Source organism: Miniopterus schreibersii (genome assembly GCF_964146895.1).
Source record: "Miniopterus schreibersii genome assembly, chromosome: 10".
NCBI classification, from domain to species: Eukaryota; Metazoa; Chordata; class Mammalia; order Chiroptera; family Miniopteridae; genus Miniopterus; species Miniopterus schreibersii.
This window is the reverse complement of record NC_138110.1, coordinates 891,841-909,814: the sequence shown is the minus strand read 5'-3', so window position 1 is coordinate 909,814 and position 17,974 is coordinate 891,841. Positions and strand designations below refer to the sequence as shown.

Genomic DNA, 17,974 nt, shown 5'->3' with positions numbered 1-17,974 from the left:
CCAACCATGGTAGGTATGACACAAGCCACCTCAGGGCAGTGGACAGACCAGGGCAAACTAAGGCTGAGTGACCACACATCATGCGGCTTCAGAACTGACTGTGCTGTGTCAGAGAAGAGCTACATGACATCTAAGGGAAGGGTGACAGAGATTGCAGCCAGGGTAGCAAAGAGCTGCCCCCACAGCCCCCCAGAACCCCATTGTCCCCTCAGTCCCCTAGTCCAGCAGGTCCTGAGGGGCTCAAGGTTCTGGCCATGCTTCTCTTGGTCTCCCGCAGTGCTAGGAACAGAGTGTGCATACAGTAGGTGCTCCGCAGGTGCACTTGGCCAAGTGGTCTCTGGCTCCGCTGAGCAAGAGTCCTGGTTCCAGGTCCCTCTCTGTCCACTGGCTGATTGCAGACCTGGACAGGTCCCTTCCAAGCTCCCTCCAGGCAGGAGGGCCAGTTGAAACGGCCCTTGGCTCCACGCTGCCCACTGTGCTTCCTGCTGCCCAGCCCGCCACCTCTCGAGGCCTTCCTTGAAAACCAACAGACAGCTTCCATGTGAAGGGGTCCGAGAAGAACTGGGTGCCAGGGTCTCCAGTTACACCTCCTCTGCATTCCAGCTTCTTGAGCTAAACCATTTTACTTTCACATTGTAGAGAAATCACCTTTTTGCTGCATAAAAGTAGATGATGGCTGCAGCCAGGTAGGGATTCCTGAGGACCCAGTGGTGCCAGGATTCTGGGGCTTCATTGGTGTTCACCCCAGCAAGTCCTCAAGGACTCTGCCGCCAAAGCCAGGGACAAGCCGAGGGACAGGGGCGGAGCCCTGGCTGGAGGACTCAGGAGAAGAACCCATTGGAGAGGAGAACAGAGGGCGACCACCTGGGGGAGCATGAGTAAAGGTTTGCAAACAACCCCAGGGCGCCCCGCCCCCGCCCTCCCCACTTCCTGTGTCCTTTACTTCTGGCTCAGGGACAGCTGAGCTGCAGTAGGAGATCAGGCGAGATTTGGGCATGAGCTTCCAGAAAGCGAGACCGTAACAACAGAGATGTCACTCTGGGCAGCTTCCACCTTGGATGTGGGGGACAGGCTTGGACCTCCTTTCTGCTCCAGTCTCTGGAGTCCCCCAAAACAGATTAACTTTGGCTTGGCACTGGCCAGCCTCCTGCCTGGGGCTCCGTCCCTGGGTTTCAGTTTATTTTGTTTATTTTTTTAACCCTCACCGGAGGATATTTTTTCTATTGCATTTCAGAGAGAGTAGAGGGAAGAGAGAGAGACTCAGCCATCTCCACAGCTGTGCCGATCAGAGGTACCTGGGACTGGACAAGGTGCCCCATGGGACCCAGGTGGGCCTGGTTCACCTGGTCCCCGGCAGGGGTGGGATGATACACAGATCATTCCAGAAACCAGGGTGGCTGTGTGGTGGGACCCCAGAGGGCAGCTCAATCGGGACCCAGTTCTGCCACATGCTCCAGCCGCATCCCCAGGAAGACTCTGGGGCCACATCCTGCCCCTCCTCTTCCCTCCAACAGGAGCACCCCCAGCTCTCTGTGCCTTGGTTTCTTCCCCTGCAGAATGGGGTGATTGGTGACACTCTCTTGTAAGGTTGGGGTGATGTACGCAGAGCAGAGAATGAGATGCAGGCCGGAGTGGGCATGTGGCCACCTGGCTGGGCACAGAGAGGGCAACAGAAGCTCTGGGCACGTTGAGGAGCAGCGGGGACCGTGGGTTGCGCAGAGCCTCAAACACCCATCTTTCCCCACTCTGCTCTGCTTATTCTGTCATCTGGTGGCCAGTATCCAACCCAGGGCCTGTGAGTCCTGCGGGGAGCAGAGCCTGGGCTGGGCTGGGCCCCCCAGGAACCTTTCCACTGGTTCTGAGAGTCGAACCCCTGTGTTAGCCAAGCACATGGCACGCAGTAATCTTCCCTGCAGATCGACTGGGTTCCATGGACTTAAGCAGACGCGGTGTGTGTGTGTGGGGGGGACGACAGGGTGCCCTTCCTCACACTCCCTTCTGCTAGTTCAAATGAAGATGTAATGGCTAGACTCCAGCAGCCACACTGGCCTCTCTGGTGACCCTGAAGAGAAAGCCTTGTAGAACAGAGCTACAGGGCAGGAAGGACCCGGGTCTCTGGCCCCACAGGGCCGCCTGTCACACTGGTCCAAACAACCTACCTCTGGGCTTGTAGACCATGAAGGACAAGTATGATTCTATTCTATTGAACCCACAGTTACTTAAAGTTTCTGTTCATCGATGCCAAGCCCAAACCTAATCCTAATTCTAGGTGACAGTTCCTAGAAAAACAGAGAAATTTCTAAGGCAAACAGTTAAAAAATCCCTGAGTAGAAGCAGATAATAAGTTTTTTCCCCCCACAGCTGTGGAAGAGGGAGGTCAGAGGGGGTCCCCTGCCTCCCATTGCAGCCTCCTCCTCACAGCACGAAGGGGCAGCTAGAGACTCCCTAGAGCACACTGGGGTCCAGGTTTTTCACCAGCCCCCTCAAGCCTGCAGAGAAATCCTGGTACAGTGTATCATGCTAGCCCTGGTGTCTGAGGGCCACGCTGGCCCTGGCAAACCCCAGCCTCAGGTCTCCTGGGATGACTGTGCAGCCCTCAGTCCCTTGTCTCTAGCAAGGACAAGCAGGGGACACAGAGGATCCTGGTTGGTGCTATGGGTGGACAGAAGTGAGCTCAGCAGCTGACCCTCAACCTGTAGGCACCAGCCCAGATGTGCCTGGAGCACCATCCAGTTATCCCAAAGAAAGGCACCCCAACCCAGAAGTTTCTGGAAGCCTTGCAGCATAAACCTCTGGTTGGTCACCTGGGCCTGCAGGCCCTTCCTCACCCCCCCACCCCCACCACTGCAGGGCCAGGCTGGGAGAGGCTGGTTTGAGTCCTCCTAGCCCTGAGCCCAGCTGAGCTGCTCTTCCTGCTCAGCCCACCCCAGCGGCCAGGGAGGGTCTGGTGGTTGGAACATTCCAGAAGGTGGAGCAGCATAGTTGCTCAGCACAAACCTAGTGCAGCTGGGCCCTCACCCAGGACCCTCAGGTGGGAGACAGGACGTCCTGCCCTACCCCTAGCACCTCACCCAGTTGGGCCCTGGCAGGTAGCTGGAGGTCAAGGGGAGTGAGGTGGAAACCTAGGTGGAGGGAGTGACGGGGCAGGTGCCAAGGGCAGCAGAAGCTGGCTCCTAGGACACGAAGACAACCACTGTGCACAGAGCGCACACCCAAGGACCAGGCTGATGTTTCCTCGGGCCCAGGACCCCGCTGCTCTGGATGGCAGAGGGAAGGCCAGAGGCAGGAGCCTGCAGTGGGTGAGCAGTAGTTTCTGCTGTTTGAGCCACAGCTTGTGGTCCTTAGTTATGGCAGAGAGACACTGGCAGAGCCCAGTGCCCTGACCCTGAAGAGCGAGACCCCTCCCCAGTGGGAGCACAGTAGCCTCTTGGTGGAGGCTGTTGCTGTCCCTGCCACCATGAGTCCCTGCCACAGGCCAGCAGCCCCGAGACAGCATGTGAGAGGAAAGAGGCACACACTGTCCAGGTTGAATCACGGTGTTTTACTAAGTGCGCAGGTCCACTGGGCACCCGGACTTGTCCCCGTGTCATCAGAACTTCCCATAACTTTCTACATGCCTCCCCGCCACCAGATTCCACACCCAAGGTCCCCGGGAACCCATGCTGGACCTGTTCTCATCAACCTGACAGTGAGCTGAGTGAGTTAGCATCTCTCTGGTCCTGGAAAACCGGACCCGTTCCCTGGGCATCTATCCTTGGAAAACCACAGGTGGTGGAGATGCACATGTGAGGTGGCGACACATTTATGGAGAAAAGGCCCGGTCACCGTGGTGCGGGGCGCACACCGTGGCCCCGTGCGTGTCACACGCAAGGCATGAGGAAACATTCTTTGGAGCATGAACGAAAGTGCAAACACAGCCAAGGCAACAGCGCGGGGGGCTGCGGCCGGGCGCGTGGACATGGCGGGACGGGCGGGTGCGGGCGGACCAGCACGCTGAGCCCAGTGCGCGTGAGGCAGCTGTGGGACCCACCCGCTCTGCGCCCTCCGTGGGGCTGGTTGGGGGACCACAGGTGGAGGAGGCCACGGGGTCCAGTGTCGGTGCCTGGTGGTCACCAAGGGCACAGGGGGTGACCTCAGTGAATTCCCATCAACATGCATTAAGGCAACAACTTTATGAAACCCAGTCGGAGTTGGGTGTGCGACAAACAGCCATGTGCGCACACCTGCCTAGAAGTTCTAGGACTAGGGCCTCCACCAGGAGGGTCCCCTCCTGTCCCAACATTCTCAGTGGGGTCACCCTCATAAGTATCCAAGACAAGAGACCAACGACTCCTCCCCAACCTTACAAATGACTTCAAGATGTTGCGAAGAGGGGTCTCACCTCCCAAGGAGCATCCCTTTCCCACTCTCTACCCTGTTTCCTAAAGCCTCCCCCCTCCCAGCATAGCAGCCCTCTGATCAGCTGGGACCCTGTCCTTCTCAAGACTCCTGCATGCTACAGGAGCTACATGGTGTCCTGGCCTGGGCAGCCAGCTTTCCCAGGACCTGTGGAGAGAGGAGAGGCGCGGCCCTGATCCACCACACTGCTTCCTTCAGGAAGCCCTCCTTGGTTGTTTGTACTTAGTGCTGGGTCGGGGTCCAAGTGGCGACTGCCCCTGGGGACAGGAACAGAGGAGGGCGGCTGGGACAACCACACAGGCTCCCCAGGGCTCTAGAAGCAGCCAGCCCACCCCTGCTGGGCCCCACAAACCTTCCTACCTCACACCGATATCAGTACATACAGGCAGGTCACTTGGAGACCCGCTCGAGGGGTCATGGAAGGCAGGTCTGTGCCACCCCCACAGAGGGCACCTGAGGACCATCTGTACATTATTTACAATTCAGGGTGAATATGAAATAGTTACAAACACCAGCATTTCTACAGAGATCCCCAGGGTCCAGCGCCCCTCTGGGTTTCAGAAAATGTCTAGAACTGTCTCAGCGCCGAGTTCTTTCCACCATCAGTGGGGACGGGGGTACCTGGTGTACGAGGGTCCCCTGAATGTGGGGCAACAAAGAGAATGACCCCCTCTCTCCCATGTTCACATCTCAAACCCACAACCACAGGAGGGGGACAGCCTAGTGAGGGAAAAGGTAGGTTAGTAAGTTAACACACTGAAAACGCATGATACTGCCTGGCTGGTGACAGTGCTGGGCTCAGACATGGTGATTAGCGGGCAGATGGCCCCTACGGAGCAGCCCTCGCGGCGTGGGGCCCGGAGCCGGGGCGGGCGGTGTTGCCGAGTGGGCAGCTGTATCCTCCAGTGGGGCAGGCTGGGCGGGCAGGCTGGGGGGCTCTACAGCCTGGCCATCCCTCCCACTCCAGGTGGCCCTGGGAGGCTGTGGCTCACGGCTCCACATGGACAGAAGAGGGGGAAGTTGGGCCAATAAAGAGAGAGCAGCACCCCACTTGGCGGTGATGAGGCCAGGCCACGGGGCCAAGGGGCCACAGGGAGCTGGCCAGCACCACAGTGTCACATCTGGGCACCCCCACAGATGCCAAGACCTCCCTGGCCCAGCCCAAGCCATCGCTGGGCATTTTCTACTCTGGACAGCGACTAACCAGCTGAGGGGTAGGGCATCATGGGACCCTGATGGGCTCCAGCGGACCCTCTGCCACTTCTGCCCAGGAGCCCCGCCCTGGCTTCAACCTTCTAGAATCCCTGTGACTCCTCATGACTTAAAGCAGAGAGAGGCCAAAGGGCTGCCGAGTCAGAATACAATGCGTGTGCATGCATGAGGGAGAGTATGCGTGTGTGCCTGTGTGCTTGTGCCCACGTGCATGTGCGCACAGTGTGAGGGGTATTGTGCACTTGTGCACTTTTGCTTGTATGTGTGTGAGGTGCATATTGTGCGTGTGCGTGCAAGCATGTCCATACGTGTGGGTATGTACATGTGCATGTGCGTGCTTGTGTACTTTTCCGTATATGTGAGCATGCGTGTACACTATTGCCTCTGGGTGTGCCTGTGAGTGAGCATGTGTGTTACATGCACACAGGCATGTGAGTGGGCACGGGTGTGTGCCCGTGGAGTGGGGGGGTGTTCCAGCTAACACATATGCTCATCTTAGGAACGTCTGCTCTCAGCCATACTCTGGTCACACACTCACACCCAAGACAGTATGCAAGCTTCCAAAACACCCAGCCTCTGTCCTGTTAGGGTACTTCAAAGGTGGGGCCCCACGCAGTGGATGGGCACTGAGGAGACATGTGCTGCTCAGGACTGGGTCTGGGGGCCCCTGAGGAGGAGCCTCGACCCCTCGTCTCCCAAGACCATCCCCCATACAGGTGTGGGCTCAGCCCCTCCTGCTGCAACCTCAGAGACCCTGCTGGCTCAGGTCCAAGTCAGTATGGGCTCATACAAGTGCCGTGAGGAGATGGCAGAGGCTGTCCCTGGACCCAGTGTTCGGGCAGTCGCTACATGGTGGCCTTAGCTGAGCCCAGCCCTGCGCCCATGGGGTAATTGCCTCAGAGGACGCCAGGTGCCAGGCTTGCTGTCCATCACCCCATATGCCAGGCGCCTGGCACTGCCTGCTGAGGGCCCACTCCAAATTTGAGCTCCTGGTTTAAAGTTGTTGCTCCTCTGTCCAGGTGCCCACAACAGGGGGATGGGGGTTCTTGCTCCCCAGGGCCCAGTGTCCCTGACTCCCAAGACATCAAGAGGCCACAGCCAAGGGACCAGTCAGCAGAGGAGAGCGGGTGGGAGACAGCTGGTTCCAGCGAGGACAGGAGAGACAACCTATAAGATAGAGCTGCCTTCGTCTAACGATGCTTGGGGACCTGGAAAGATTTTGCCAGTGGCTACGCCCTCATCCAGCCATGGGTCCTGTCAGGGCACTAGTAGGGGACAGGCGAAGCAGGGCCCTGGCAAAGGGCAGGGGAAGAATCTGCTCACCCCCAGCCCCGGGACCCAGGAACGAAGCCCAGCCGAAGGCAGTGCCCCTGCCCGCCCAGTACAGCTCCCCATACGCAGGTCTCTGGCAGAGTGCTGGCTACAGCCAGCTGACTTGAGCCCAGCCAGGGGAGAGCAGAGAGGACAAGGGGATGCCCACCCCCCAGATCTCCTGTGGCAGGGAAAGCCCCCAAAGACCCCCTTCCAGGAACCTGTGGAGCAGGAGCTCCCCGCAGAGCCAAGCCTGGGGGCCTGAGGTCACCATGCTCCTGTGTGGTCCCAAGGCCCCATCCCTTCCTCTCTGGACCAGGGCCCTGGTGCAGGGCTGGCTCCCACCACAGGACACTGAGAATGCAGGGGGAGGAGGGGACCATGCTTGCCGAAGCTCTCTGGATGGGTGCCGGAGGCAAGGGGCATCGCCCCAGCTGTGCGCATGAACCGGTCCTCACAGAGATGGGCCTGCCCCTTGCTAGGCACCCTCACCCTGGCCCTACACCTCCAGCCTGCCACCAGGGGCCTGTCTTCCGCCATCACCCCGCCCACTCACACCTGGGCTGGTGGTCTACAGAGTGGGCACAGCTGCCTGGCTGCCCTTCGTTGTTAAAAGACTTACGTTAACCTTCACTGAGGAGACGACCCCCCCGCCACCGCTCCCTGCACGGGCACCCACAGCGTGACTCCAAAAAAAGGCCCTGAGGGTCCCGCCTCGAAACCTCAAGGTCAAGAGTCAGGGAGAGGCAGGCAGGGGCTTCATTTCCGGGGCCCTGCCCAGCCCACGTCGCCAAAGGGGCCCTCGCCCGTGGCCGAGCGCGGCGGTGGCCCGCACGGGGTGCAGAGGTCCGAGTCTGTGTCCGACTCGCCCTCGGCGATGTAGGGTCTGACTTTGGCACAGGGTGCCACGGCCGCGTAGCAGCTGTTGAGAGCGTCCAGGTTCTCCTTGGACTGGGAGATGCTGAAGCCGCTGAAGGAGCGCTCCAGCTCCTCATGGTCCACGGACGGGATGGAGATAGACGTGTCGCTGTCCCGCAGCGCGCCCTCGTGTGGCCTGCTGGCTGGCCCGTCCTCCTGCCGCAGAAACTCCGTGCTCGACCGGTTGCCCCCGCTGTAGGCAGACAGCGAGCGCTCGTGGACAGGCGGTGGAGGGATGCGCACCAGCGGGCCATGGTCCCCCACGGGCGAGGCACCGTGGCCCTGGCGCTGGTGGCCCTGCTGCTGCCACGAGGTGGAGGGAGGGCACTGGGTGGGGTGTGCAATTGGGGGAGCTGAGAAATTCTTGTGGCCGACGGAGCTGGTGGAGCGGATGAGCTTAACAATACAGCCGCCACGGTCCCCGTGATCACGGCTGTCCTCGGGGCTGTGGTATGGCGGCGCAGGCTCCGGCTCCTTGGCCCCGAAGTACGCCTCAGTCTCTGAGGGCGGGATCCCCATGCGCTGTGTGTAGATGCTGACCAGGAAGTCCAGCTTCTTCTCCATGGACAGGACCTGCAAGAGGGGCTGCTGGGCAGGCTGCTTCCCAAGGTGAGGAGACCAAGCTACTCCCTGAGGTGGCGGGGCCCGGGCGATCCCCGCAGAGGTGGGGACCCAAGCTGTTCCCTGCAGAGGTGTAGAGGCCGTGGGAGGCAGACCCACTAACAGCTCCGCATCTGACCCCACCTATCATTGTGTGTGGTCTCAGGGCTTCAGAGCACTGGACTTGGGCCCTCCTGCTAATCTGGCTGCCACGTTGCCCACCATGGGCTCACCCCTAGAGCAATCGCCACAGAGGGATGGTGCCCTCCCCTCAGAGGACTCATGGCCCCTCCTCCCTCAGCTGCCAGAAGCAGAGCCCAGTAGGAGTCCTTGTGCATGGATCCTGAGAACTCACTCCTAGGAGAGAGCTCTAGGAACGAGGCCCCAGGTGAGTCAGAGGGCAACCCGCAGGGCCCCGGTATGTGGCGTCTCTCAGTGGCCCCCACCACTGCAAGGGGAGGGGGTGTAAATGATGCTCCTGGCCCTGAGGGTCTGCAGCCTCAGAAAGGAAAGTGCCTCCGACCTGGGAGGGGATCAGAGGGATGAGGGGTCCAGATGTAGCACACTGAGCTGTGATGGACCCACGTACCTAGAAGTTCGAGGGCCCCTCCCTCAGCGTCCAGCCCCAGACACGCCCAAGCTAAGGGCAGGGCGGCCTTCCTGGACTCTCCCACCTGCTTCTCCACCTTGCCCAGCCGGCCCATCATGCTGGGGTCCTCTGGCAGCTCCGCCTCCGCCGAGCCCTTGGTGCGGTCCTTGTCTGTCATTGCCTGGCCCCTCCCCACGATCTGGTCCACTCTGCCGGGAAAAGACCCCGCCCCGCAGCATGAGTTCGAGTGGGTGTGGTGGCCTGTGGCCCCCTCTTCCTGGACCAGGCCATAGCCCCCAGATCCAGGTTCCAGGCTGCACCCAGAGCTGACTGGGGGGCAGCAGGTGCCAGGACAGATGGATGCCGGGCACCTGTTCTCACCTGGTTCTGGACCCCCAGGGCCAGTTCCCTGTCCACCCTGTTCCAGTGGGCCAGCACATTGGTGAGAAGGCACCTGAAGGTACTGGGGCCATTCACCCCTCAGCTATGCCCCTGCATGCTCTGCCCCCCAGCCCTGCCCCCACCCGAGCTTCCCTCCTTCATAATGTGCATTGAGCCCTCCACGCAGCCGGTCTGGTGGGAACAGAGTAAAATGTCCGCAGTGGGAACAACAGAAGCAGGGAGGCAGGGACACAGACCAGCATGGAAACTGCCCACGCACAACCAAAGAGGGGACAGGCAGAGCCACCGCCAACCAGAGAGAGGGTCTTTGTGTGCTTGCACGTGCACATGCATGTATATGTACGTGCACACATGTGTCGTGTACATTGTGCATGTGTGTGCCTCGTGTTCACTGTACATGCGTATGCCGTGTACATGTGTGGGCATGTGCGTGCATTGTGCACACCATGCACGTGCACATACCACACACGTGTGCCTGTGCACGTGTGTGTGTGTGCACGCTTAGTGTGTGTGCACACACATGTGCAGGATGCAGAATGCAGCTGAGCTTATCTCAAATCAGGCCTTAGGTCATGAATACCAATAAGAGGAGAAGGAAGCTTCCCTTAGGGCGGGGGCTTGTTTGACCAGCAAGAGCAGGAAGGGCTCACGAGGGGCCACAGGCGCATGAGCCTGAGAACGCTCACTCAGCATCCAGGGCCTGGTTGTCTACAAGCCATGGGGCAGCTGCTGTGAATCTGCCAGGCAAACAGCACTTAAGCCAGGGTGCAGCCGAGCAGGGCAGCGACCCAGGCCGAAGCTGGCAGTCCCCACCTCATCTCTGGCTTGGAGCCCCCAGCACAAAGCCCACTTCTCAAGTGTGGGATGCAAGGTCCTCATGAGTTGGCTGGGCCACATTGGGGCTTCCTTACTGACCACAGGGCCGCCCTGTCTGCCTCTGATGGGGGTACTTTGGGTGGTTTTCTTTCTGTTGCAGGAAGCAGAAGAGGGGTTCAGGCTTGCATCAGTCACAGTGCAGCCTCCTCATGCCCCCTGGGCATCATGCTGGACTCATGCACCGAAGGGTCAGCAGGGTGGGAGGTGACGGCGGGGGGACCCTGGGGTCCAAGCAGACACCAGTGGAAATGGACAGGGAGAAAGGGTTCTTGGTGTTTCCACGTGTCCATACAGTCCAGGCACAAGTGCTCAGCGCCTTCACCCCTGCCACATGACGGGCCACTTGCCTGGCTAGTCCCCCTGGGAGCCGTGGCCGAGGGATCAGCCTGCTGCTGCTGCTGCTGCAAGGGGGGTGGCTGGGAGAGGGTCCTCTGAGGAGCCCGCACCACCCCTTCCCCAGGCCTCAGGCTGAGGAGTCAGGCTTAACTCCCCTGTGCTAAGACTGTCCTCCTGCCCCCTTTTCTGGAACCGTGAGTCCCTCTGGCTGTGATGGTCTGGGAGGCCTGTGGGGCTCTGAGGGCAGCAAGGCCTTCCCAGCTCATGGTTCTCAACATCCAGCTCCGTCACCTGCAACAACACCCAGCAGGACAGCGTGGTACCACATCCTTGAGGTTGCAGGACGTGGCAGAGCAGGAGATCCAGAAAATATTGTCTGGGGCTGTCTTGGGTCAGGCCTGCTCCCCTTAGAATGCCAGGTTGAGATGTCTGACAGGCTGACCTTGCCTCCAGGGGCCCAGGCCCCTGGGCCCCTCTGCTCTGGAGCTGTCAGCACTGCCAGGTGTGTCTCTCCTCACCCTTACATCCCTGCTCCGGGGACTCTGCTCTCCCTGGACCAACCACACCTGCCAGAGAAGGTGAGTGGGTTGCAGGGCCCTCTGAAGGGTCCCAGGGATGCTGAAGGGCTCTGAAGTCTGGATTTGTCACTAAAGAACCCGCATGTGCTAACTCACCTCCTAAGTGTGCCCTCACCATCCATTCTGCCCATCAGTCAATGTCCTCATCAGTAACGCTAACTGTGACGTTGATAACACTCACTGGGAACCTGACTCCCATTTATCCACAAGGACTACCATCACGAAAAGCACAGGAACTACTCAGATCCTCCCAGGGCCCAGGTCAACCCTGGGGGGGTGGGCAGGTGCCTGGCCTCTGAGTCAGGCCTCAGGTCTGGAAGGCAAGGACACCATGGTCCCTGGAGCCCTGAAGTTCCTCCCTGCACATCTGGATGCCTCCAATCCTTGCGGAGCTGGCCTGTGTCTCTGCCAGGGAGACCCCACCCCAGGAGGAAGTCACACAGACTGTCCTTGGAAAACTTCCCCTGCTGAGAGGAGCAGCCCCTGACACAGCCCACCCGAGCCCTGCAGAGGAACACCTGCTCCTGGCCTGGCTTTGTCAGGGACAGAGAAACATCCCCTCCATCCCTCGGAAGAGCAGTAGGGGCTGCCGTCATGTGGCCTGGAGCGAAGGGGGCTGGCCATTCCACAGACACAAGGCGGGAGTGGGTTGGCATCCTGACCTAGGTGAGTACTGGGGTGACTCTCTCGGAGGGGCCGTGGGTCCTTTGGTGGGGTACTTCTTGTGCCGGGGAGTTGAAGGGGGTGGGGGACCCACAATCATATCTATCCTGGCAAGTAAATAAGAAAAGAGACACCAGCAAGCGCGTCGTGAAGCACCACAAGGGTCAGCTGGGGACTTGCAGAGACAGAAGGCACAACCTAGCTCGAAGCAACAGACACTCCTTACAACCATGTCCACGCGCAGCAGCAAGCTCGCTTGATCCTTCCCGTGTCCCAGGGGGCATAGCACGGGCACCACATTGTGGCCGTGCCCAGCCTGCCCAGCTAGGCCTGTGTGCGGGGTCCAGCACCAGAGGCGCCAGCTTTAACGACACTCAGGACTGCTGGCCAGTGACAGACCCCTGGCTCCTTGGGGACACTTAGCTTCTCCTGACATAAAGAGGAGGAAAGGGAGAGTTTAGGAAAGAAGGGCCTGGGGAGCACCTCAGCGGCAGAGAGGCGTGCGCGGGAGGCCAGCAAGGGGACTGTTCTCACACACACGTGTGCACACGCACTCACATCTGCTTGCAAACCCAGGCAGACTCACACACTTGTATGCACACTCACACACTTCTGCTTGTGCACACACATACAGACTCACACTCGCAGCACACTCAGACATATGCACACTCACACATGTTGCTCACATGAACCTTTGCTTGCTTGCACATACTTGCATACCTGACTTGTTTGCACACATGCACATGTGTTTGCTCTCAGACACTCGCACATTTTCCCCATGTTCAAAATCACACCCACATTTGCTCACATGCACAGCACAGGTCTAGTCAGTGCTCTGGGAGGATGCTGAGCAACTTGCCACAGCCTAAGCCCCGGTAAAGGAAAGTGTCACCCCATGACCCCTGCCCACCAGGAGCAGCTTAAGGCCCAGGGAGACCCCTCCCCTGGCATCCAGAAGCAGGACAGAGGAGGCACCCCAAAGTGGAGTACGCTGACCTCCCAGAATGAGGACCTTATTCCTTCCCTGGGCCGGGAGCGAGGCTGCTCTCCGGGGCTGTCCCCCGACTGTCCCAATCCTCCCGCAGCCAGGGCCCACAGTGGAGCAGGTTTGTTTGAGGGGCTTGCAGGCAGGGAAGGGGCTCTGACAGGCAGAAGCATGTCACCCACCTCAGGAGTGGCCCACAACAACAGCTATGTGACCTGCTCACAGGCACCACAAACACACATGTGTACACAGCTTGTTTGTATATGTGGAGGGTGGGTGCCTATGATCATGTGTACTCGGTGTACATGTGTGTGTAATTATGTGGTACATGTATGTGGGCACCAGGCTAACAGCATGCTTATGTGTACTCACATGTACCAGCACACATGGGGTGAACATAGGTCTATGTACACACCTGTTCACCTGTTCACAGGTGTGCTTGTGTGTTCCCCAGGTCCTTGCTCATGTCTGTATACATGCATGTACAGGTGGCTTCTGAGGTGAGCAAGCCAGTCCTCACACATGCGGGCCTGGAGACAGCAGTGTGAGCCCTGCCATTGCCATGCCGCAGACACACTCCCCAGCCCCGCTTCCTGCCCAGGAGGTGGAAAGCCCTGTGAGATGGGGCGGGTGGACGAGCCCCTCTGTCCTGGAAGAAGAGATGCCAAGGTGCATAACGGATGCCTGATGGGGCCCATGAACGCCCTACAGTTTTACCTCTTAAAAGAACTACTCTGTTCCCAACACACATGGACACATGTGCACATGCATGATGTGCGCCATACAGGGCAGACACAGAAACACAGGCACACATGTGTGCACGCACGCACATGTGCACATACATGCACAGGTATACATGCACACAGAGACCTATACAGTGCACTCACGTGTGTGCATTCACACACATATACATGTGCGCACATACATGTGTAAGTACACACACACACATACACATTTGCCCATCATAGTGTGGGCAGGAGGAAAGAGAAGGAGAAACAACAGAGATGTTAAAAACAAACACTACAGGAAGTCTTTGCAGGGCCAAGAGGAAGGGCCTGGATGTGGCAGCAAGCAGGGCTGGCCACCGTGCCCCTACAGCCCTGTGCATCGCCCCGCCTTGGTGGGGAGCGTGCAAGGCCCCCACGGCACCCATCTCCCCACCTGGTGGCACGTTGGCATTGGCCCAGGAGGACCTGCCTCGGCGCCCCGGAGCTCGGGGCGGCTCTTGCCTGGACTGCAGGTTTTTGATGCGGGACAGCATGTCTAGGTGTCCGGCTGAGTACTGCTCGATCACATCCATCACGTCATAGGGCCGCAAGCTCTCCTTAAACTTCCGCTTGGACACCAGGAACCTCATGACACTGAGGGAGATGGGCAAGGGCCATGAGCCCCGGGAAGAGACCACCACAGGCCACCCGCCAAGCGGCCTGGGGCCCTCCCTGCATGTCCGAGAATGTGTATTGGACAGCGTGTCCCAATTATCGGGGCCCAGCTGTGCAGACAGACCTTCATCCACCCAGGACCCTGTGTGGGGGCTGCTCCTGGCCATCCACTGACAGCCTCGAGCGACAGGCAGGTGGACACTGTGAGCCACAAGGAGCCGGAACTGAAGGGGTGTCGGCCACAAGGTATCCCCCCCAAGTACATACCCTCACACAAGCCCCCCAAAACCCAACACACCAGGGACAGAGTGACCTTGCCCCTTTATGGGCCCTGTGAGGGGGCGCCTCAGACACCTGGGGCCACTTACCACACGGCCCGGATGCTGACTTTGAGGCCGGGGGTCAGGTCTTCCGTCACAAACTCGCAGTGACAACTCTTGTTGTCATCCACAATGTCCTCCCCGGGGAGACTTGCTTCTGGGTAGAAGGGGATACAGCCCATGAAGGGATGGGTTCTTTGACACGGTGGCAAATACTCATCAGGGAACCCCTCAGGCACCCCGGGTGCACTGTCCACCCACGTGCTCTAGATTCCACCTCTGTTCTCGCTCAGTCACTTTGCCGGCCGTGGCCTGCCGGGCGCGCCACGAGGATTAAAGGGACATCCCTGCGAGTGGGCAGATGGAGGGACAGAGTGGGACGCATCCACACCCAGTAACAACGGAACATCGCTCAGCGTGAAATAGAACGTGGTTCTGTCCTGTGCGCACCAGGAAGGAGCCCAGAGAAGGCTCTGTGAACAAAGCCAGACACAGAAGCACAGACGCTGCATGGTCCGCTCGTGTGACTCGTCCAGGACACTCCGAGAGGAGGGTGGCTGGTGCGGCCAGGGCCCGGGGTGCCTGCTAACGGGGGCTCCTTCTGGGAGAGGAGATGTCTGGCGCTAGACAGTGAGCATGCAGAATGCCCCTGCACTGTTCACTTTCAAATGGCTAATTTATGCCACATGAGTTTCACCTCAATAAAAGAAGAAATGGGTAAAATGGGCGCTGTGCTCAGAGGTGGGACCCTGGAAGCAGCCCGACAGGTGGGCAGCGACCTGACCCACCTTCCGAGTCCTGCCGAGACGCGGCCCCCTTGGCCCGGAAGGCCTGCCGTGCGCGGCTGCGGTCCCCGAAGCTCCAGCTCTTGGGCACCTTGCTGGGACTGTCCTCCAGGCTCTGGTCGGCACTGGGCGATCGCCTGACAGGCTGGGCCTGCGGGGACCCCTTCCCCTTGGCGGCCACGCCTCGGGGGCTGGAGAAGACACGGTCTTTCAAACTGACCTTCTGACTGCTCCCAGGACAGACGGGCATACACGCACACAGAAAGACAGCAGAAGTCACTCGGCAGAACGCTCACGCCCATAATCTGCTCTTAGCCGACGCCGTCCCACATGGACGGGAGAGCTGCAGTCCCAGCCGGAGAAACTCCCTCCAGGGCAGCTGCCCTGGGCCGGAGCCCTCGCAGGGGAGGGAGTCACGGGGTGAGGGAGACGGAGATGGCTGTGGGTGGTGAGCTCCACCGGGGGTCCCGGGCTGGCTCAGGTGCTTGGCCGAGCCGAGGTGTCAGTGGACTCTTAAGTCACTTTTGTCTACCACCAAAAGGGGCTCAAGCCCTGTTCGGACTGTCTGGCCAGACCTCCCTCTCCAAGGTGACACCCACAGCAGGACAGGCCTCCAAATGCCCAGCAAGGGCAGCTTCTCCCTGGGCGCCAATGCGGGCTTACACCCACTCAGCAGGTTCCCTTTCTGCCCCTCCACACCCTGTAACTGCCCCAGGGTCAGGAGGGCAAGGTCTGCAGCTGAGTGCTGGACCCCTCGCCGCCCAGGGAGCAGGGTGAGCGCAGCGGGACGAGGAGCATCCTGGGGGTGGTATCTGTCCACCTCCCCTCACCCAGGGGCTCCGTAGGCTCCACACCTGCCCCAGGGCACACTGGGAGCTGACCACCAGCTCCCGGAGGGTGGAGCGAATGGGTCTGCCCTAGCCTGAGGCCACAGGGAGTGGGTGACCACCAGCCACAGCTCTGGGGGGGTCCTCGGGCCTCCCTGTCCACATGTCTCTTGGCAGCCATGGAGATGGGTCTGACACCCAAGTTCGCCTGGCTCTCATACAGCAGCCAGGACAGAGGGGTGGGTCACCGTGGTCAGGGTGCAGCATTAGGCCAGGGGCCCGGCGGCCACTTGCTTTCCCCCACTGAGCAGTCCCCCAACACACACCGCATGTGCTGAGAGAGGACAGCAAGGTTCTGAACTGTGAACCCGCTTACCCCCTGAGCAGGGCCCCTTGCTGCCCCTGGGGGCTTGTGATAAACCTGCACAGGGGGCCCTGTGGGAACCCATCATGCCTGCTCCTCCTGCATCACCGGCCCCCCCGTGGCTACCCCAGGTCAGCCCTCCATCAGCCCCAACCCCAACTCACAGCCTAGACACACCTGCCGGGCGGCGCAGAGATGACCAGCCATGGAAAGGAGGTGGCCCGCCACCCGGTCCACCTAGCCAGGACACTGTGGCCCAGGTTGGCGCCCCTGCTTGCCTCCGGGCCCTACAGACTGTTTGTGTTAGTTCAGGGATCTCTGCAGGACAGGGAGAAAAGCCTCTTGGGCAGATGACCCCACAGTGTGGAGCCCTTTGTGGGGGCAGTTCCTCTGGAGCCTCTGGGTGTCCTGTGTCCTGTGAGCACAGGACCGGGCGTCAACTTGCTCAGGACACCGGCCCAGAGCTCATCACCACTGAATCCAGGACAAGGCCCAGACGGGCAGGTGGGGACCAGGGGATGCTCAGTACCAGGCATCATGAGGGCCTCTGTATAAATGACCTTTTCTGTGTTCCTGTCCCAACAAAGGCCACCAGCTGGTCCAGTGAGACCATGAGAAGTGATAGCCCTGCCCAGCCAGGAGAGCTGGGGACCCCAACAAAACCTGTTGCCATGCATCATGAGGACGGAGCCAAAGGAAGGAGCCTTTCCTGGTCTAGTCTGGCCCTGCAGTCCCCTGCTTAGACCAGAGAAGGGTCCCCTGCTGGAGGATGCCACAGGATGGGCACCTGGACTTCCACAGTCATGGAGGCTCAGTGCCCCCAGGCACTTACCCCCTACTCCAGCCACCCAGACCTGCCCAAACTCCAAAAATCCAAATGCCAGTGGTTCTGCAGGTGGTGAGGGAGAGTGCTCGCTCACTTCACAAGCCAAGGACGTACACCAGTGCATGGGAGGGGCTCTTGCCAGATGACCACAGTGTGAGGGACAGTTTTGAGGTATCCATGCTCTGGCGTTTACATGGGCTGGGGAGCACATGTAGGAGGGTGGGAGAAAGCCGCAGTTCAGCTCCCCCCAGGAAAATTCAAATATGTGGGGCCAACTGCAAGCTGGGATGGGGTGAGTGAGAGGTCCGCACAGTGGGCCAGCTCAGCGGGGCGGGAGCTGGCATCCCCAGAGCGCTGCCCACCATGGTTGGACCACGGGTGCCCCAGGGAAGGGGGAGGATGAGTGATGCTTGTGGCTTGTGCACAACAGGGCTGAACTTGGCCCGACTCCTGGACCCTCTAGTCCCCAAGCAGCCTGACCACAGCCCCTGACCCGAGGGAGCAGCCCATGGCTGGAAGCACCATGGACAGAGCTCCAGGCAAGCAGAACAGCCTGTGCCAGACCCAGATCTCCCCTCCTGGGGTTACAATTCACCCCCACA

The 17,974-nt window shown here is 59.9% G+C and overlaps 1 protein-coding gene across 11 annotated transcripts in view; it reads right to left on the bottom strand.

The window, feature by feature from the left end:
• Positions 1-3,527: 3,527 nt before the first annotated feature.
• Positions 3,528-17,974, bottom strand: part of KCNQ2 (potassium voltage-gated channel subfamily Q member 2) — a 45,611-nt gene continuing 31,164 nt past the window's right edge. For 2 of the 11 annotated variants that reach the window (XM_081148492.1, XM_081148484.1), the window contains 5 exons: positions 15,359-15,578; positions 14,619-14,727; positions 14,098-14,229; positions 9,114-9,237; positions 3,528-8,412 (listed from right to left, as the gene is read on the bottom strand). In XM_081148492.1, the coding sequence (XP_081004618.1) occupies positions 7,681-8,412; positions 9,114-9,237; positions 14,098-14,229; positions 14,619-14,727; positions 15,359-15,578 (1,317 nt within the window). In that variant the 3' untranslated portion in view covers positions 3,528-7,680. Of the gene's footprint in view, positions 8,425-9,113; positions 9,238-11,882; positions 11,991-14,017; positions 14,230-14,618; positions 14,749-15,358; positions 15,586-17,974 lie in introns of all 11 variants that reach the window. The other 9 variants (XM_081148489.1, XM_081148483.1, XM_081148486.1 and 6 more) reach the window with 9 other exon arrangements.